This window comes from Nematolebias whitei, chromosome 2 (assembly GCF_014905685.2).
Source record: "Nematolebias whitei isolate Nwh7 chromosome 2, NemWhi1, whole genome shotgun sequence".
Taxonomy (NCBI): domain Eukaryota; kingdom Metazoa; phylum Chordata; class Actinopteri; order Cyprinodontiformes; family Rivulidae; genus Nematolebias; species Nematolebias whitei.
The window spans coordinates 51,327,251-51,349,885 of record NC_056499.1 but is presented as its reverse complement, the minus strand read 5'-3'; the positions used below and the strand labels follow the sequence as shown (position 1 = coordinate 51,349,885).

Here is a 22,635-nt window from a genome sequence, read left to right as displayed (position 1 = left end):
TTAGTAGCGATCAGATCACTACATTGTGCTCCTGGTTGGGTTCCCATTTCAGCGTGTATCAAAGTGTCTAAAAACCTTTGCATTTCCTCTGTCTCTTCCGAGCTCAGAGGTTTAGGGCCTTGTTCCTGGAACTTTTGTGATTTTTTCGCCTCGGGACGTTTCGTCCGAGGTGGGAGGCGGCTAGGTACGTCTTTTGGGGGTTCCTCTTCGGATTTCCCTTGATAATATGGGTCCTCTCGGTTCCCATATTCTTGCGTCCTACGCATGTCCCATATACGATAATCACGTTCATCCTCTGAAAGAGGAGCCTTTTTGTTCCAGCGTGCACCTTCATTATGCGGTTTGTTAGTCTGAAAATACTGCCTTTTCTCGCCTGTTTTAGGAGGAGGTGGCGTCGCACGCCTTCCTTCCATTTCTAGGGAGTGGGGTTTAACCTTTACACCAGGAAACACTTCTATGGGCGTCTTATCATGAGAACGTGCCTCAAACACATTCACAGCACACTGTTTAATCTCATTTATGGATTTTTCTCTGTAATTTGCCATAATTAGTACTGACATGCGTATGTCAGTGTGGAGATTTTTGCTGAAAACAAATTTAAAATTTTCTTCTTCCTCCATTCCGGTTTCATTTCTGTTACCAAAATAAGCTTGGAAGATTCTTTTGTAATAAACTTTTGGATGTTCAGCTTTACCCTGCGTGACCTTTTCTGCGGCTGGATATCCAGCTGGTCCTGTGCAGGAATCATACTCTTTGATCAGAGCTTCACACAGAAGTTTGTAATCCCTTCTCGTTGCATCTGGTAGACGCTCGATGAAGGTAAACACCTCTCTGTCCGAAGTGAGCCGTATCAGACTGATCTTATCCTCTACCATAGCATTAGGATAAGATCTCAATCTGAACTCCAGTTCTCTGAGGTACGCTTTTGTTCCAGATGAGCCTTTTTGTCCAGGTACAAAACGTTGTACATATTTTGAGATTTTTTGCAAATCATCCATTGAAGGAGACAGTTTCCATGCACTCTGTTGCATGTTTTGTGGAGGAGACCTGTTCAGGTCTGTTCCTGCCACGTTAGGTGAGGGTGGATCACGAGCAGGAGGTGCAACAACGTCTTTCTGAGGTGTATGTGAGTGGCCTGGACTCTGTCCACGGTCTTCAACTCGCCCCACGTCAGAAATCTTGTTTGTTGCCGCTCGTAGTTTTTCTTCACATGTTTTTAAGCGTTCCTGTGATGTATGATAATCACTTTCTAAACGCATCTTTAGCTGTTGCAATATGTGTTTATCCATTCTGAGTTCTTCCAGCTTTTTGTTAAGCACATCTATTTTGCTATTCAGCGAATCAATTTCTGCATTTGCATTTTGCTGTAATTGAAACATCTGTTCAGAATGTTTTCTTGTGAGGATTTCGTGTTCACTTTTAAATTGAAGGAAGTGTTCTTCAATTCTCTGAACCACCTCTTTTTCACTGTTTAACCTTATTGCAAGGTAATCAGCTTTCTGAACAACCGTATAGAATGATTCTTTCAGCAAAATTGCAATTTTAGCCAGCTTTTCGTAGTTTGGCATTGTAATTTCTGTAGAGGTCACACTTTCTGCAACCTCCTTCAGATTGTCCACTAACTCTTTTGGGTTCATGCGCTCTGCCTGTTTATCATATGGATGTAAGGAATCTGTCAGAAGCTTCAACGCGTTCTTTAAACAGTCCCTTATCCCATAAGCATCAAAATCTTTCCCTAACACACTTGTCATGTTTTTCACTGTGTAGCAATTTATCTGTTTAAAAACAGTTGCAAGCTTCAGATATTTTACAGGTAAATATTTGTATTCGAGTCAATGAGTTTTCACACTTATTTTAGCTTTTTGGGTTTACACAGAAGTACTGTTATAAGTCAACTTATTCAAATGTGGGTACCTTTCTCAGGTTTTACCCCAATTCATGAATATTTAAGTAAATGCTCTTCTGGCAGTGTTACTTTTATGTGCTTATTTTTCAACAGATATCAGTTACCAAACGCTTTTTAGTGTATTTTACTCTAAAGCACTGAATTTTTAATAAACCGGCATTTTTTTTCTTTAGTCTCACAGCAACATTAGTTTAAAACGTTTTTTTAACCGTTCTGTTCCAGAAATTTGCTATTTTAACAGTTACTCATAGAACTAAGTGGTGAAAAGAAAAAAGAAGTTGATGATGTATCAGGATTAATCGGTCCTTCCTCAGAAAAACTGTTATTCCTGTTGTCCTCCTGTCAGTGGCTTCTATTTAAAATTAAATAGGAAGATTTATTTTTTTAGGTGGCAACTTAAACAGAAAAATCTCTTTTTCCTGATAAGTTTACTCTTATTTAGTGATTTTGTAATTAAACGTGTATTATCTTTCAAGCAAAGTGAGTAAACTGTTCAACTCTGTGAATATTTGAACCGTATCTTTTAAAAAGTTTCTAATTTTATTTTGTACCTTTCTTAGGTTTTATCAGTGAATAAAATCTTTTTGGTAAATGCTTCTTTGCATAAATACCTCTTACTTTTTAAAATGCAAGATAACAGTATTTATTCAGCTTTGAGGAAGTTTTTTAACTCAAAAATGCCTTACAGGAATAAAAAGAACGTTTAATTTCACTCTTTACCTAAAACTGAAGTGAAACTGCAATCTAAGTTTCTCCAGGAGGGGGTAGTGTTTAGCTTTTTACCAGCAGGAGTCTATGACGACTTCCTGTGACGTTCGGTTGACATCCTGTTGTTAGCCGCTTAGCTTAAAGTTAGCTTCGGCTAAACTCGGTTAAAATCAACGTTTTTGAACGAATTTAAGCGTAAACGTGGCGTAATTTCAACAAGCACGACTTCTTAGCATGAACATGAGTTTTTGGGACAATATTGCAGCTTTATTTAGTGATTTTAAGCACGGCAAAGCTCATTTCCGACATGGGGGAGTGACGTGACACGTCATTCATCCAGTCGTTAGCTGTTAGCTTAAAATTAGCATCGCTAGCGTTGTTTAAAAACATCATTTAATGACGAATTTTAAACTCTAACGTGGCAAAATTTCAGCGAGTATGCTTCGAAGCACTTAGCCAGCGTATCAAAATCACTTTAAAGGCGCTTTTCAGCTTTAAAAAGCAGATTTTATTTCCCTATGAAAACGAATTATCACATCCGGGTCACGTGACTGAAATCACCAATGACAGAGCAGCGCAGGGGTGAGGGGAGATGACGTAGGGACGTCAGTCAACCTTCTCAGCAAATCAGAGCGCTCCACACAGCAATATTCAACCAATCAGGAAAGCGTTTTAGCCAGCATGTTAGGTTAGCGTGAACATGAGTTCGTCAACTTTTTCGTCTTGTAAACTGTCAAAATGCACTTTTTCTGTTAAACTTTGTAACGATTAACTCTGAGCTGCCCGGAGTCTGCAACTCCGGTCTCAAAACGTCTTTCTAGCTATCCAAACAACTCGTCCCAAGTTTTTCAGAAACGAGCCGGTCCACAGAACCGGGTCTTTCAGCAGAACCTCCGTACTTTTAAACAGAAACAACGTTTCCCACAGCTCATAAGCTTAGCTACACATAGCAGTCGTACAAATTCAGCTTTCATAAAGACTTATGACACTATTTCAGCTTTCTGTGAGCTCCCTGAGCTCCACAGACCAACACGCTTAAAAACATGCAGCGTTTCGCTTCAGGCGGTGCAGCTCCGGCTGCGTTTCAATCACAGCTGATAAACTGTTATTTTATCAACATGCCAACATGTATAAAAATCAATTTTACACGAATTCACAGTCATTTATGAGACTTTACGGGCCACCAATATGTGGTGGAAACGTACGGACGGGTCACCAATATGTAGTATGACAATATATGAGATATATGCATACAATTTTCACGAGTTCCTCATCTTTCTGACTGTGTAAATGTCGTGCATTGAATTTAACAGAAATGTAACGAGAGACGTTATTTATCTTTGACCCATCAAAATGAATGCGGTCATTTATTTTCAGAATCAAAGTTTAACATCAAACATTTACATTAATTTGGCAAAATATGAAAATAATAACAGACAAGTTTCACAGAAAATGAACTTCAATCACGCGGCGGTGACTGAGGACTTTGCTTCAGATATTTCTAAAATATCTGTACTGATTTTATGAGATAGAGGAGAGTTTTAAGATGAAATGGAGATTTATCTTACAGAGAGATATGTGAGGGAATTAATCTGTTTGACCAGAAATTGCACGCTCCATCAGATATCAGCTTGCCCACGGTACACTTGGTCGAAAATAGAACCCTCTACCTGTTGATGATGAAATCAGCGTCGGAGCAGGTTCCTTTCTGACTCTTTTCAGCGTCTCCGTGAGAACTGCCAAACCCTCAGAGAGTCGTACGTGGTGTTCAAACAGAAATTATAATCCCAAAACGTCTCTGGATCATCCTGAACGCGTTTGCACCCAAGAACTCTGAACTCCTTTCATTCTTCAGAACTTCTCAGACTCTAACAGAATCTTTCAACTCCAGCAACTCTCTAGTTCTTCATCTCCTCAGCCTCTGGAATTCTCTGGAATTCTCTGCAATTCTAACATGAACTGGGAAGTTGCCACATTTTAAATGGGTCGACTTCCGGTTCATTTGAGAGCTTTTGATTGGTCGATGGACCAGGAATAGAGGTGTGGTGTATGATGTAAGATGTTATTAAAAATCAAGGATTGTTTAGTAACGAACAGAAAGATTATTGTAGGACTTCAGACTTCGTGGAGTCTCACACTTATAATCTCCTGCAAAAGTTTAAACATGACATCTTTCTCGGTAAACATTTTAGTTGACCGAAAACCGACCTTTAACATACTTACATTGCAGACAGAAAAATCAAGAAATGCATATTAACCTGATTTCTTCTTTGAATGAGGAATAAAAATCATTACTTACTGTTTATGTAAAATAAAAATGAGTAGTTCTCTTCAACCTGTAACATTGAGTGAACCAACACAATTTGATTATCAAACATTTGTAAAACAGTGATGATTATAGAGAATTGTCTTTTCTGCTTGATTAATTCAAGAAAGAAAGTCACCAGATGGCTCAGACTGTATTCAGATCAATGAAATAACAGTCTCTGTCCATCTGATAGATTTGAGGTCATCTGGGTCAGATCAGGGTCAGATCAGGTTCACTACAGTCCCCCCTTTGGAAATCATCACCTGTCCATGGGGATGAATTCCAACCGTGAACTTAGACCTTCAAATGTCCTTGAGCTTGATGTAATCCAGCAAGGAAGACCAAAGTCAAAAGTAATCCAGCAAGGAAGACCAAAGTCAGAAGTAATCCAGCAAGGAAACAAAGTCAAGGTAATTCCACAATGTTCTTGGTATTCCATTGTGTTGATTATAATTCCATATCGTCTCGATAATTCCATTGTAGCAATGCTTTAACCCCTTGGAAACAGAGTCTGTAATCCATTGGAAAAAGTCATATAATCCACAACGGTAAATCCACAACGATTGGAAGTGTTGATTAATCAGCATACAGAGGGGTACCCTTGGGTTGAACTGAAGAAGCGGCCACTGGATGAAGAGTGGAGACCAACGTCAGGATTGCAGGTCGCCTCCAGCGAAGGTTGTCTCCAGCGACGTCCAGCCTGTGCCGTTCTGGTTCAATGTGTCATGCAATTATGTGGTTTAAGGTGGGCTTATGAAGGGGATTTTACATAAGGCCTTAAACTATATGCATCTGGTGTGTAAGCTATTATGGTTGGGAACAGCTACAACTACCAGTTAAGGGGTGGAAAATGCTGAAAAGGGGTAACTACAGGGGTTTATGCCTATAGAAAAGTGTTCCAAACTATTTTTCCATTTCTAACTTGGTTTAAGTTAGCTTTACATGGTAAAATATAGTTTGGTGCAATTGTCTGTTGTCTTTTAGACGAACGACTTGAGATTGGGTGTTTGGTTTTCCCATAAATGTTTTGGAAGTCTATGGCGAGACTTATCAAAAAGAATTAGCTATCCCCCCGAATAGAATTGTTCGAGTAGGTTCGGCTTAAGCGTTGTGAGATCAATGTAGATTATGGTACTTAAGGTAGCAATAATATACATTGACTCCGCAAAGATTGCAATTTAGTGAATGAACTGCATGTTGGCATGGTCAAAGGCTTCTTAGTCTCTAACTTACTACACAACAAAATTCATTCTTGCCTGGGGTGTTCGAAAACAATACCAAAAACCAATTAAACGATGTCTCAACATCAACAAGAACAGTAACTAAGCAACCAGTTAAACAACGTTTCAACATCGACAAAAGCAGTGATTAAGCAACTAGGAAACAACGTTTCGGTGCGCCACTCACTCTGAATGTCAGATTTGATCATGTTATCGCGTCTGGTAGCATTATCCTAACTGGCGTCACCCCCCTTCGGTCATGGGAGACTGCGAACACGGGTGAGGACGTCGCTCCATGAGCTAAAGTTAGGCTGTCCTTGAGTAGTTTTAACTGTTTGCGCAGCTGAAAGAGGACTTTTAGGTCTGGATTGGAATCCAGTTTGACTTTCGATGGAGTGTATTTGTCTGGGTCAGTCAGATACAGTATCATCGAGTTAATTTCAGGATCATTCAACTTCTGAAGTTGGATGATGTCTGGGTCAGTTGAAATTGACTTTTCATATTTTAAAAGAACTTGGCGAGTGTTGTCTCTTTCTTCATCAGATGTCAGAGTGTCGGCTTGAGCGACCACCTGTTCAATCTGTGATGGGACTGATGAGGGTTCTTGCTCCATGGGGAGCTCCAACGAATCCTTTTCTGAGTCGTCGGACCTGTCTATGGGCAAAGCACCATAGGTTTGAGGTCCTTGGTCGACATCATTGGTTGAGAAAAGAGCGATGGCCTGTGATGGTTTCGTGAAACATACTGGCCCAGCTTCTTGACTCGGTACCAGGTTATCTGGGAGTCCTCCCAGAACTGGGATGCCTAGTTCAAAATCATGAAGGTCAGGTTCTGAGTTTTCAGTTTGCGATGACTCATCATCATTTGTGTGTGAGTTTATCCCCCCTTCGTCCGATGAGGGGTTGTTGGAGGCAGCAACAGCAATGTCTTGGTGTGTTTCACCGACATCTGTAATGTTGTCATTCGCGCCTTCAGATTTAGTAGCGATCAGATCACTACATTGTGCTCCTGGTTGGGTTCCCATTTCAGCGTGTATCAAAGTGTCTAAAAACCTTTGCATTTCCTCTGTCTCTTCCGAGCTCAGAGGTTTAGGGCCTTGTTCCTGGAACTTTTGTGATTTTTTCGCCTCGGGACGTTTCGTCCGAGGTGGGAGGCGGCTAGGTACGTCTTTTGGGGGTTCCTCTTCGGATTTCCCTTGATAATATGGGTCCTCTCGGTTCCCATATTCTTGCGTCCTACGCATGTCCCATATACGATAATCACGTTCATCCTCTGAAAGAGGAGCCTTTTTGTTCCAGCGTGCACCTTCATTATGCGGTTTGTTAGTCTGAAAATACTGCCTTTTCTCGCCTGTTTTAGGAGGAGGTGGCGTCGCACGCCTTCCTTCCATTTCTAGGGAGTGGGGTTTAACCTTTACACCAGGAAACACTTCTATGGGCGTCTTATCATGAGAACGTGCCTCAAACACATTCACAGCACACTGTTTAATCTCATTTATGGATTTTTCTCTGAAATTTGCCATAATTTGTACTGACATGCGTATGTCAGTGTGGAGATTTTTGCTGAAAACATATTTAAAATTTTCTTCTTCCTCCATTCCGGTTTCATTTCTGTAACCAAAATAAGCTTGGAAGATTCTTTTGTAATAAACTTTTGGATGTTCAGCTTTACCCTGCGTGACCTTTTCTGCGGCTGGATATCCAGCTGGTCCTGTGCAGGAATCATACTCTTTGATCAGAGCTTCACACAGAAGTTTGTAATCCCTTCTCGTTGCATCTGGTAGACGCTCGATGAAGGTAAACACCTCTCTGTCCGAAGTGAGCCGTATCAGACTGATCTTATCCTCTACCATAGCATTAGGATAAGATCTCAATCTGAACTCCAGTTCTCTGAGGTACGCTTTTGTTCCAGATGAGCCTTTTTGTCCAGGTACAAAACGTTGTACATATTTTGAGATTTTTTGCAAACTGTAGACCTCATTCCACATGCGAGATAAAAGAACAGAAGAAAATGAGAAGATGAGCTGCTGACCTTGCTTCCATTTGAGCAATGATCACCTCCTCAGCCTCCTTCTTAACATTGTCCATCACTGGGCCCAGCTGATCCACTTGGGTCCTGGCGTTTTCTGTCTGAAACCCAAACAGATGTACAGATACTTCAGTTCTACATCATATGATGGTGCTGATTTATTTCTATGTTGCACACTAAGGATTGTAATTATGATTTGTTGTATTTTGTTAATTTTAGGTGGTTTTGAAATATTAAGATATTTCCTGATGCATGCTCAATAATCCAGGTAGAAAAATCTAAAAACGTTAAGTCTGGTCCTCTGGACGCACAAAGAAATTGTAGAAACGTTTCGTCTTTCATCTGAAAGACTTCGTGTGTGATCACGTGAGCAACTGGTTTTGGCTGTCAGCAGCAAACTGGTTGATCCACTACAAGCAGGTGCTATTTATAAGACCGAGCTGAATACAGCACCTCATCCATCCATCCATCCATCCATTTTCTTCCGCTTATTCGGGGTCGGGTCGCGGGGGTAGCAGCCTAAGTAGGGAGGCCCAGACTTCCCTCTCCCCAGCCACTTGGGCCAGCTCTTCTGGGGGAATCCCGAGGCGTTCCCAGGCCAGCCGAGAAACGTAGTCCCTCCAGCGTGTCCTGGGTCTTCCCCTGGGCCTCCTTCCGGTGGGACGTGTCCGGAACACCTCACCAGGGAGGCGTCCAGAAGGCATCCTAAACAGATGCCCAAGCCACCTCAACTGGCTCCTCTCGATGTGGAGAAGCAGCGGCTCTACTCCGAGTCCCTCCCGGATGATCGAGCTTCTCACCCTGTCTCTAAGGGAGAGCCCAGACACCCTGCGGAGAAAACTCATTTCGGCCGCTTGTATCCGAGATCTCATTCTTTCGGTCACAACCCAAAGCTCGTGACCATAGATGAGGGTGGGAACGTAGATCGATCGGTAAATTGAGAGCTTCGCCTTTTGACTCAGCTCTCTCTTCACCACGACAGACCTGTACAGCGCCCGCTTCACTGCAGACGCTGCACCTATCCGCTTATCGATCTCACGCTCCATTTTCCCTCATTCGTGAACAAGACCCCAAGATACTTGAACTCCTCCACTTGGGGTAGGACCTCCTCCCTGACCCAGAGAGGGCACTCTACCCTTTTCCGGCTCAAGACCATGGCCTCGGATTTGGAGGAACTGATCTTCATCCCGGCCGCATCGCATTCGGCTGCGAACCGCTCCAGCGAAAGCTGTAGATCACGATCTGATGAAGCCAATAAGACCACATCATCTGCAAAAAGCAGAGACGCAATTCTGAGGCCACCAAAACGGATCCCCTCAACACCTTGGCTGCGCCTAGAAATTCTGTCCATAAAAGTTATGAACAGAATCGGTGACAAAGGGCAACCTTGGCGGAGTCCAACTCTCACCGGGAACAAGCCCGACTTACTGCCGGCGATGCGGACCAGGCTCTGACACCGGTCATACAGGGACCTAACAGCCCGTATCAAAGGGCCTGGTACCCCATACTCCCAGAGTACCCCCCACAGGGCCCCCCGAGGGACGCGGTCGAACGCCTTCTCCAAGTCCACAAAGCACATGTAGACAGGTTGGGCAAACTCCCACGCACCCTCCAGGACCCTGCTGAGAGTGTAGAGCTGGTTCAGTGTTCCACGGCCAGGACGAAAACCGCACTGTTCCTCCTGAATCCGAGGTTCGACTATCCGACGGACCCTCCTCTCCAGAACCCCCGAATAGACCTTACCAGGGAGGCTTAAGAGCGTGATTCCCCTGTAGTTGGAACACACTCTACGGTCCCCCTTTTTGAATAGGGGGACCAGCACCCCGGTCTGCCAATCCAGGGGAACTTCCCCCGATGTCCACGCAACATTGCAGAGTCGCGTAAGCCAACACAACCCTACAACATCCAGAGCCTTAAGGAACTCTGGGCGGATCTCATCCACCCCTGGGGCCCTGCCACCGAGGAGCTTTTTAACCACCTCGGTGACCTCAGCACCAGAGATTGGAGGGCCCGACCCAGAGTCCCCAGGCTCCGCTTCCTCAGTGGAAGACGTGCCGATGGGATTGAGGAGGTCTTCAAAGTATTCCGCCCACCGACCCACAACATCCCGAGTTGAGGTCAGCAGCACACCACTCCCACTATAAACAGTGTTGGTGGCATACCGCTTCCCCCCCCTGAGATGCCGGATGGTGGACCAGAAACGTCTCGAAGCCGTGCGGAAGTCGTTCTCCATGGCCTCTCCGAACTCCTCCCATGCCCGAGTTTTTGCCTCAGCAACCACCCGAGCCGCATGTCGCTTGGACTGCCGGTACCCATCAGCTGCTTCCGGGGTCCCACAGGCCAAAAAGGCCCGATAGGACTCCTTCTTCAGCCTGACAGCATCCCTCACCGACGGTGTCCACCATCGGGTTCGAGGGTTGCCGCCGCGACAGGCACCGACAACCTTGCGGCCGCAGCTCTGGTAAGCCGCCTCGACAATAGAGGCACGAAACATGGTCCACTCAGACTCAATGTCCCCCACCTCCCTTGGAACATGTTCAAAGTTCTCCCGGAGGTGGGAGTTGAAACTCCGTCTCACAGGAGACTCTGCCAGACGTTCCCAGCAAACCCTCACAATACGTTTGGGCCTACCAGGTCTGACCGGCATCCTCCCCCACCATCGGAGCCAACTCACCACCAGGTAGTGATCAGTTGACAGCTCCGCCCCTCTCTTCACCCGAGTGTCCAAGACATGTGGCCGCAGATCAGATGAGACGATGACAAAGTCGATCATCGAACTGCGGCCTAGGGTGTCCTGGTGCCAAGAGCACATATGGACACTCTTATGCTTGAACAAGGTGTTCGTTATTGACAATCCATGACGAGCACAGAAGTCCAACAACAGAACACCACTCTGGTTCAGATCAGGGGGGCTGTTCCTCCCAACCACACCCCTCCAAGTCTCACTGTCATTGCCCACATGAGCATTGAAGTCCCCCAGCAGAACAAGGGAGTCCCCAGAAGGTGCACTTTCCAGTACCCCCTCTAAGGACTCCAGAAAGGGTGGATAATCTGAACTGCCGTTTGGTGCATAAGCACAAACGACAGTCAGAACCCGTCCCCCAACACGTAGGCGGAGAGAGGCCACCCTCTCATTCACCGGGGTGAACCCCAATACACAGGCACCAAGTTGGGGTGCAATTAGTACGCCCACGCCTGCTCGGCGCCTCTCACCAGGGGCAACTCCAGAGTGGAAGAGTGTCCAGCCCCTCTCAAGGAAACTGGTTCCAGAGCCCGAGCCATGCGTAGAGGTGAGTCCGACTATTTCTAGCCGGAACCTCTCAGCCTCACACACCAGCTCAGGCTCCTTCCCCACCAGTGAGGTGACATTCCACGTCCCAATAGCCAGCTTCTGTAGCCGAGGATCAGACCGCCAGGGTCCCCGCCCTCGGCCACCACCCATCCCACATTGCACCCGACCCCTTTGGCCCCTCCCACAGGTGGTGAGCCCATGGGAAGGGGGACCCACGTCTCCTCTTCGGGCTGTGCCCGGCCGAGCTCCATGGGTAAAAGCCCGGCCACCAGGCGCTCACCCACGTGCCCCACCTCCAGGCCTGGCTCCAGAGTGGGGCCCCGGTGACCCACGTCCGGGCAAGGGAACACTAGGTCCATTTGTGTTTTTCATCATAGGGGTGTGTTTGGGCTGCACTTTGTCTGGTCCCTCACCTAGGACCTGTCTGCCATGGGTGACCCTACTAGGGGCATAAAGCCCCTGACAGCATTGCTCCTAGGATCATTGGGACACTCAAACCCCTCCACCACAGTAAGGTGGCAGCCCAGGGAGGGGTACAGCACCTCAACTGAAGAAATCTTTCGGATGAAAGACGAAACGTTTATACAATTTTTTTTTGTTCGTCCAGAGGACCTGACAACATGTTTCGCTCAAAGTGTTATTACTTGAGTTGTGTCAGATTTGGCTGGTTATGTAAACCGACAAACATTGGTTGTTAAATTATGTCATGCACATGTTTTAGTCACTTTAATATTTTATCCTTTTATAAAAATGTGATTTTTCTTAACTAAATCCATAAATCTGTAAAAAAAAACAAAAAAAAAAACATGTATGTATGTATGTATGTTTTATTTATTCATTTCATTTCATCCAAACAACAAATATAATACAATTTAAAGAAAAGAAAAAAGATATACAATCACCGAAATAAAATGAAAGGCAGCAGAAGAAGAATGAATTCTTATAATATCTGCCCCTTGTCCCCAAAATATATTCCAAACAAAATTACTATACAAAAGCAAGATGAATTTATTTGAGTTATTTTTATGAACTCACATTATACTTAATATTAAAAAAAAAAACAAATTTTTATCATCTTCTTGAATATGTACATAGTTTTGGCATTTTTAATATCAACCTCCAGATCATTCCACAATCTAATACCCTGAGATCTAGTGGATCGCATCTTCAGACTGGTGCGACACCACGGCTTCACAAACATCTCCATCCCCTTAAGATAATAATTACTTCCTCTTTTAACAAATTTCCCTTGAATGTTAGTAGGTAGTATGTTTTTGTTGGCCCCATACATAAACAGTAAGATATTGTAATCAACCAAGTCATAAAATTTTAATAACTTTAGCTGAAGAAACAATATATTTGACGGATGGTTATAATCTTTTCTGGTAATAATTCTTATGGCTCTTTTCTGTAAAATAAAAATTGGATTTGTAATTGTTTTACATGCTTTACCCCAGACTTCAATACAGTAAATTAAATGTGGAACAATAATGGCATTATACAATAGAAACATTGCTTTATCATTGAATAACTCTCTAACTTTGTACATTACTGCAATCGATTTAGCTATTTTAGTTCTTAAGTTTTTTACGTGTGATCTCCATGTTAGTTTTTCATCAATGATGACACCCAGAAATGTCACCTCATTGACTCTATTAATTTCAATTCCATCGACTCTAAATGGAGTATCAAGCACTTTCTTGTTATTACTAAAAATCATATAATTTGTTTTCTCAACATTTAAAGATAATTTGTTTAGTTTAAACCAATTTTGTATTTTCACAAATTCTGTTTGTGCCATCTTCAGCATTTGCACAACATTTTCACCCACACAAAGAAAAGTAGTATCATCTGCAAACAAAATACATTTAAAAAATCCAGTCACATTTACCAGGTCATTCACATATAAAATAAATAGCTTAGGTCCAAGTATAGAGCCTTGAGGCACTCCACATGTAATATTACAGAATTCAGATTTTACATCATTTATTTGAACAAATTGTTTCCTTTTTTCTAGATAACTAGATACCCACTGCAATGCATGCCCTCTAATTCCATATTTATTTAGTTTTTTGAGAAGAATATTGTGATCAATAGTATCAAATGCTTTCTTTAGATCAACATAAATACTAATACAATATTTTTTTTGATCCACAGCAGTCGTTATCTGTTCCATTAAATCCATGAGTGCCATTGACGTAGAATTTTTAGGTCTAAACCCATATTGACTATTACTTAATATATTTTGCTTATTGATAAATTCATCTAATCTAGTGACAAATAATTTCTCTAAAATCTTCGAAAACTGTGGCAACAACGATATTGGCCTGTAATTATTAAACACATGTTTCTCTCCACTCTTATATAATGGTATTACCTTGGCAATTTTCATGTTATTTGGAAATACCCCTGTTGAAAATGATAAATTGCATATATATGTAAATGGCTTAATAACATAACTCATAATATTCTTTACCAGCATCATATCCATGTCCATCCAGTCTTTTGATTTTTTATCTGCAAGATGTTTTACGATAGTCATAATTTCTTCTTTATCAGTTCCCCCAAGAAAAAAACAGTTTGTGTAATCCGTAACCGTATGGTTTACATTTTTATCTATATTTGGGATTTTTGCTGCCAGACTTGGGCCAATATTCACAAAATGTTCATTGAATCCATTAGCGATTTCATTTTGGTCATAAATGTCTTTGTCATCTTTTACAAAATATTGTGGAATGCTCGATTTTGTTTTATGATTATTCAGAACACTGTTCATTATTTGCCATGTTGCCCTCATATTACCATTACTTTGGTCTAATAATTCACTGTAATATTTCTTTTTATGCTTTCTTATAATCCCTACCAATTTATTTTTATAATTTTTATATCTCTGTTCTGCTTCGTTTGTTCTTAATTTCAGAAAGTTTGAGTATAAGTAGTTCTTTTTTTTTTTACAAGCATTTCTTAACCCTTTGGTCATCCACGGTTTGTCATCAACACGTTTCTTTGTGTAATTTTCTTGTACACAATTTTTTTCATATAAAACTCCTAAAATATTCATAAATACATCATATGCTTTGTTTACATCATCAACATATACACCCTTCCAATTTTGTTTTGTTAAATCTTCTTTTAGTTTATCTACAGATTTCTTTGATGTGTTTATTATTTTTTTCATAATTTTATCTACTTTCACATCATATTGATCTTTTTTATAGATAGTGAAGACTGGTAGGTGGTCACTGAAAAAACATGCTCACCTTCTTTGTGGAGTGCTTCTGGGGTTCTTTGCTTTGCCCTTTCACTTTCATCTTGGCCTCCTCCTCCTCCACATCCTCGAGTACAAGGTCCAGCTTCTTCTGAACGATGCTCACTACATAGAAAAGCACAGCAGTTGATTGTACGCCGTGCGCTGTTTAAATAAATGTGAGCTCAATCACTGAGGGGATCCCTCAAACCCAGAGACATTTGAATAATAAGTACTTCAACAAGTGGATGATTTTTCCCAGACATTTGTCTACAGAACCCATAAAAGCTGTGTTATTTACATCTAACAGGGGTAGAACGATAAAGTGAAAATGAATGAGCAAATGAAGTATAGATTTATGTAAAAGGTTGAAGTTTGTTGCTTTCTTGCATTACTATTAACAGGAAATTCTCACGTCCTCATGGTGCACTTTCATGTGGAGCAGAGTTTTAAATACTTCTGTTTTAGTTTCTATAGAATTTGTAAGTCTGTTATTTTACTTTTCTTTTTCTGCTGTGTGACTCATTACTGTTTTGATTGGTCATGTGACTGCATATGGTCTGTCCCTCATCCTTTGTCAGTCTGTTCACCTACCTGCTACCTTTGTTCTACCTTTGTTTTTATTTCCCTTGTTTTATTTAAAGCTGTTCTTGATGTCCCACAAACCTGTGAGATTTAATATTTCAGTTGAGGCAATAAGCTGGTTTACATCTTATCTTCAGCCTACAGCTCAGTGTGTTAAATTAGATCAAGACATCCATCCATCCATCCATTATCTTTTACCCGCTTCTTCCATTTTGGGTCACGGGGGTCGCCGGTGCCCATGTCCAGCAATCACTGTGCGAGGGGTGGGGTACACCCAGGACAGGTCGCAAATCCATCACAGGGACACATAGAGACAAACAACCATTCACCAATTCTGCAGCCTGTATACATGTGGATCAGCTTCTTCACACTAATATTTACTTGTGCAACATGTGTGTTTTTGCTCTTTACATCCAAACTAAAACAATTTTGTCGGACAAGATGAGAGGCGAGATGTCTAGCTGCTTCAGGAGGACGTTGCAGCCACCTCTCGGTGACTTTTACAACATCTCTCAAATGTAAAAGTGGAGCAGTACGTACATAAAAATTGAAAGTATAGGAGTAAAGTTACAAAATAAACATTATGTGGAGGAATTCTTATTTTATGATATAATAAATATGAGATTAAGAGTTGTATTTACAAAGTTTTTCATTGTGGCTGATTTTTCCCTTAAGGAACATGATTGTGTAGTAAAGTCACTGTGAGGTTAAGGGAGCATTCAAAAGAATACTGCAAATAATTTACAAATATTTAAATTAAATAATAATTTTATTTAGCTTTTCTAAGTTTTGTGAGAAAAACTGCATTTATTGACTGCACTTGTAAATAAATTAAACAAATAAAAACACAAACAAACATAAATGTGTGGCTGATTTTTCCCCAAAAGACAATACAAGGGTTGATGGCTCTCCATCCTCTGACCCCTGAATTCAAGCATGCAGCTGTCCAACCTCTGCAAAAAAAAATAAAAAAAAATGCAATTCTTGCATTTTACAGGCCTATTTAAAAACTACAGTTTTTCTAAAATCATTAAAAAGATAGTTTACAACCAATTAATGTCTTTCCTGAAAAGGCTAAATAATTTAGATGTTTTACAATCTAGTTTTACATTTCTACACAGCACTGAATGAACACTTTTTAAAGGTTTTTAACAGCACATTTTTAGCCACTGACTGGCGACTTTGTGCTTTTAGATTTGGCAGCTGTTTTTGACATGGTGGACCGTGAGATTTTATTATCTCAAAGAAGTGGTAGGCATCAGGGATTCAGGTTCTATCTGATCAAGCAAACTTTTTTCTTCAGTCTTGGTTACCATGTGTCCTTCTCTGCTCCTCTCTCATAAGGGGTCCTACAGGGGTCAGTTTCAGGGCTCCTCCTCTTCTGTTTTACTCCCACTTGGGTCTATTTTTTTTTTTTTTTTTACAAAATATGGAATTTCTTTTCATCGCTACATGAACAACTGTCAGGTTTATGTCCTCCTTAAGAAAAATAAGACATTTTCTTGAAAACCAGTGCTGGAACATCATGATAACTTTAAGGCTTTGATAAGTCTGACCTTTTTATACTTAACTGAAAAGAAGACTGAAGTTATGTTTTTTGGCGGTTCCACTAAGACCCCTTGTGGGGATCGTTGGCCCAATACATCCAACACAAGCCTGGGCTCAAGGTGGATGGTGATTCAGAGCAGATTCAATCAGAGCAGTGATTTAGTCAAGCAGCTGGCTAAGTAAAACCATTTGTTTCTAGAGGGCACTTTGAGACAATAATCCACACCTTCATCACCACAGCTGAACTACTGTAATGCATGTTATACAGGGGCATGTCTTTTAACTGGTGCACAAAAAAAATCATGGGCACATTTCCTCTATTTCAGCCATACTGCACTGGCTGCCTGTACACATTTTAGGATTAATTTAAAAAATGATTTATTTATGGGTGGTCTTTCTCCACGCCAACTTTTTGAGTTGTTAAATCCCCGTTAACCCTCCAGTTACATCTGATCAGCTGCTCTCGAGTGTCCTAAAAACTAAATTAAGCTTTTAGGGGATTTGGGTGTTGCTGCAGTCAGTGGCGATTTTAGCAGCACCCCTTAAATTTAACTCTGAACCCCTGAAAAATAAAGTAAAAAAAAATAATAATTTAATAATAATAATTATTATTATTATTATATTTTACAAACCGGATTCCAAAAAAGTTGAGACACTAAACAAAATGTGAATAAAAACTGAATGCAATGATGTGGAGGTGCCAACATCTAATATTTTATTCAGAATAGAACACAAATCACAGATCAAAAGTTTAAACTGAGAGAATGTATCATTTTAAGGGAAAAATCTGTTGTTTCCAAATTTCATGGCGTCAACAAATCCCAAAAAAGTTGGGACAAGTCCATTTTTACCACTGTGTGGCATCCCCCCTTCTTCTTACAACACTCAACAGATGTCTGGGGACAGAGGAGACCAGTTTCTCAAGTTTAGAAATAGGAATGCTCTCCCATTCATGTCTAATACAGGCTTCTAACTGTTCAATTGTCTTGGGCCTTCTTTGTCGCACCTTCCTCTTTATGATGTGCCAAATGTTATCTTTAGGTGAAAGATCTGGACTGCAGGCTGGCCATTTCAGTACCCAGATCCTTCTCCTACGTAGCCACGATGTTGATTGCTGCAGAATGTGGTCTGGTATTATCGTGTTGAAAAATGCAGGGTCTTCCCTGAAATAGATGACGTCTAGATGGGAGCATATGTTGTTCTAGAACCTGAACATAGTCCTCTGCATTAATGGTGCCTTTCCAGACATGCAAGCAGCCCATGCCACAAGCGCTCATGCAACCCCATACCATCAGTGATGCAGGCTTCTGAACGGAGCGTTGATAACAACTTGGGCTATCCTTGTCCTCTCTTGTCCGGATGACATGGCGTCCCAGTGTTCCATAAAGAACTTCAAATCGTGACTCATCTGACCACAGAACAGTCTTCCATTTTGCCACACTCCATTTTAAATGACCCCTGGCCCAGTGCAAACGTCTGAGCTTGTAGAGCTTGCTTAGAAATGGCTTCCTCTTTGCACTGTAGAGTTTCAGCTGGCAACGGCGGATGGCACGGTGGATTGTGTTCGCTGACAATGCTTTCTGGAAGTATTCCTGAGCCTATTCTGTTATTTTCTTGACAGTGGCATTCCTGTTTGAGGTGCAGTGACGTTTAAGGGCCCGGAGATCACGAGCATCCAGTAGAGTTTTACGGCCTTGACGCTTACGCACAGTGACTGTTCCAGATTCTCTGAATCTTTTGATGATGTTATGCACGGTTGATGATGATAACTTAAAAAAGTCTCTGCTATTTTACGCTGGGTAAAACCATTCTGGTATTGTTGCACTATCTTTCTGCGCAACAATGGTGGAATTGGTGATCCTCTTACCATCTTGGCTTCTGAGAGACACTGACACTCTGAGAAGCACTTTTTATACCCAATCATGTTGTCAGTTGACCTAATTAGTGTTAATTGGTCTTCCAGCTGTTCGTTATATGCTCAATTTCCTTTTGCCAGCCACTTATTGCTACTTGTCCCAACTTTTTTGAGATTTGTTGACACTGTGCAATTTTGAATCAACATATTTTTCCTTTAAAGTTTTACATTTCCTCAGATTAAACTTTTGATCTGTCATCTATGTTATATTACGAATAAAATATTGACATTTGCCATCTCCACATCATTGCATTCAGTTTTTATTCGCAATTTGTTTAGTGTCCCAACTTTTTTGGAATCCAGTTTGTATTTTTTGCTGGTTCTGTGTTTGGGTTCTGTTTATTGCTTTTATGATTCAATGCAACAACATAAGCACATTTAAAAGGTAGATCGTTGTAATACTTGATTTATTCACGTAATGACTTTAGTTACTGGATGTCCTGCCCCTGAGCTGCTGGCTTTCAGTAACTGTGGCCCCCCTGAACAGTTTTGCCTAAAAGCCCTGATTTAGAGAGTTGAATACAGTTTATTCAATTTCCAAAACCTAAACTGAATCTGGAAAAATGTAAAAGATGATAAAGCCCTGCGGCTGACGTCATGATCTGCTGAATACAACAGTGATAAACAGGAAGTAGAACATGTTCATCTGTATGAAAGTAACTGCAGGTAAATCCTCCTTTTTCTGTCATAATTACATCGTATGGTTAATGGTAAAATTAAAGGTTAATGATTTAAAGGTAGTTGTGTTTTTTTTTTGTGTGTTTTAAATGTAGATATATGTTGTAACTTATGGTTGCATAAGTTAAGTCTTTGCTTGTTATGATCAGTTAAAATTTTGTAGTGAACTAAGCCTCAGGTCAAGTTGTGTTCAGACAACGATGCTCTACAACAACAGTTGCAACAAGCATCAAATGCTCTGAGCGGATGCAGAGCTGAGATAGACATGCTTAAAACGCAACTTTGCCATGCAGAAAGGAAAAATAGTGAGAGGCATGGACAGAATGTGGGGACACACTGGGCTCCAGACCCAAATCTCCTTACATCACACACACCTCCACCCTTACCTAAAGTAGCAGGGACAGACCTGACCAGGTCTCCTCTACCAAGCAGGCAAGAGAGACCGTTGAGACTTCCTCTTTCAATAGATGAACTTCAAAAACTCTCAAAATATGTACAACGCTTTGTACCTGGCCCAATGGGTTCAACTGGTACAAAGGCGTATCTCAATGACCTAGATTTCAGACTGAGTGGTTATCCTAATGCTACGGTTGAGGATAAAATCAGTCTGATAAGGCTCACTTCGGACAGAGAGGTGTTCACCTTCATCGAGCGTCAACCTGATGCCACGAGAAGGGATTACAACCTTCTGTGTGAAGCTTTGATCAGGGAATACGACCCCTAAACGGGGCCTGGTGGTTTCCCAGCCGCAGACAAGGTCACGCAAGGGAAGCATGAACATCCAAAGGTTTATTACAAAATAATCTTCCAAGCTTATTTTGGTTACAGAAATGAAACCGGAATGGAGGAAGAAGAGTGTTTTAAATTTGTTTTCAGCAAAAATCTCCACACTGACATTAAGACGTCAGTACAGATGATGGCTAATTTCAAAGAAATATCCATCAATGAGATTAAACAGTGTGCTGTGAATGTGTTTGAGGCATGTTCTCATGTTAAGATGCCCATAGAGGTGTTTCCTGGTGTAAAGGTTAAACCCCATTCGCTAGAACTGGAAGGACGGCGTGCATCGCCTCCTCCTCCTAAGAAAGGCGAGAAAAAGCAGACTTTTCAAACTAACAAACCGCGTCATGAAGGTGCACGCTGGGACAAAAAAGCTCCTCTTTCAAAGGATGAACGTGATTATCGTAAGTGGGGTGTGCGTAGGACGAAAAGATATGGGAACCAAGGTGACCCATATTATCAGGGGAAGTCCGAAAAGGAACCCCCAAAAGACGTACCTAACCCTCCCCCACCTCGGACGAAACGAACCGAGGCGAAAAAATCACAAAGGTTCCAGAAACAAGGCCCTACATCTCTGAGCTCGGAAGAGACAGAGAAACTACGCAGGTTGTTAGAAACTTTGAAACACACTGACACGGGAAACCAACCTGGAGCACTGTGTAGTGATGTAATCGCTACTACAGCTGAGGCCGCGAATGACAACGTCACAGATGTCAGTGGAACTCACCAAGACATTGTCGTTGTGGCCTCCAGCAACCCCTCATGGGAAGAAGGGGGGGTGAACTCACACACAAACGATGACGAGTCATCGCAAACTGAACACTCAGAAACAGCTACTGCTGTGCTGACGGTTCAGACAAACCAAAATTACACAGACAAGGCTGAACGTGTGAAGAAACGTCAGAAAAAACCTAAGAGGTTTCTGTGTAACTTTACCAGAAGGGGGGTCGCCAAGAAGGCGTACCTGTCAGTAACACTCGAAGGAGTCGTCACACATGAAGCACTTCTGGACGGTGGGGCAGACATAACAATTATGTCAGCTAAACTGTTCGAGGAGCTGAGGACAGCCGCTAGCAGTGTTAACAGGGTAATACCTCTCACAGAATGTGCTATAGAAATGCAGGGTCTCTCAGAGAAGAGGACAACCCTGACAGCTATAGCAATGGTTCACATGCAGATTGGCAGAATTACACTATACCACCCGGTACATGTGTCTAGTGTTGACTCATTCCCATTTCTGGTTGGCCAGGATTTTATAAATCGCTTCGACGCGATTATAGATTATGGTGATCAGACAATGTGGGCCAAGGTGAGCAAACCACTGCCAATAGAAATGTCTCCGGAGTGTAACACAGACTGCCTAACAGCAGGTACCGCGGAAGGCACAAAGGACTCCTCAGCCGAGGACACGAGCCCGGTGAGTATTCCTCTGACATCATGTGAAACCAAAGAGACCCACCCGGTGGTCCAAACTCTGACCCAACAAGACAGCCTCCTCTGTGAGCTGGAGCAGTCAGAGTCCACCAAACACTACCTACCGCTGGTAGTTAAAGGTGTAGAGATCCAAGGATCCCACACCAACGATGCTGTTCTGTCTCTGTGGACAGATAAATCAGCAATTAACCGAGCTTTCTATGAACCTTTGGTTCACAAACACGTGGATCTAGAACTAATTAAATAAGCTTTCTGCTTTCCATTAGTCCCCAATAGTTCACAGGTAATGACCGCTGAAGGAGTCCATCCATCCATCCATTTTCTTTACCCGCTTATTCCATTTTGGGTCACGGGGGTCGCTGGTGCCCATGTCCAGCAATCACTGTGCGAGGGGCGGGGTACACCCTGGACGGGTCGCAAGTCCATCACAGGGCCGCTGAAGGAGTCATTAACCTAAAACTGAACTGGAACCAACGAGAACTGGTTCACCCGTTTCTCGTGATCCAAAACTTACCACATGCAACCTACATAGGCTCTGACATTTCAGTAAGGTTGGGTGTCCATGTGGACACCATCAACAAGGTGCTGTGGTCCCTAAAACCAGCCACAAAGGATCCTCCTGTGCTAGACACAGCAAACCTTAAGGCTGGGCAGACCATTCCAGAGGCCTGCCAGGTTGCTAACAACCAAACCACCACAGTACCACCTCAGATGATTAACCTAATGGTGCGAATCCACATCGTAGCTGGACAAGCTATTAGCCATAAACAGGCATATTTTCAACCTTCTCCTGCGTTTTTCAACTTGGGACTGTCTGTGGAAGCCATGAACCAAGTGAGCCTTGACTCCAGGACCACATCTGTTGCTGTGTGTAACACAGGCACGGATGAGGTGATGATCCCAAAAAACACTATGCTAGGATGGTTGATTTCCACTGATTTTCATGATTTTGAACTAGGCATTCCATTTCTGGGAGGACTCCCAGA

General features: G+C 42.2%; 1 protein-coding gene across 1 annotated transcript in view; it reads right to left on the bottom strand.

Annotated features, from left to right (window-relative positions):
• LOC119427190 (cyclic nucleotide-gated cation channel beta-1) overlaps nucleotides 1–22,635 on the bottom strand; it is a 174,665-nt gene that overhangs the window by 103,816 nt on the left and 48,214 nt on the right. The window contains exons 13-14 of the mRNA XM_037694773.1: nucleotides 14,723–14,835; nucleotides 8,174–8,271 (exon numbers count right to left, since the gene is read on the bottom strand). Of these exons, the coding sequence (XP_037550701.1) occupies nucleotides 8,174–8,271; nucleotides 14,723–14,835 (211 nt within the window). The remainder of the gene's footprint in view (nucleotides 1–8,173; nucleotides 8,272–14,722; nucleotides 14,836–22,635) is intronic.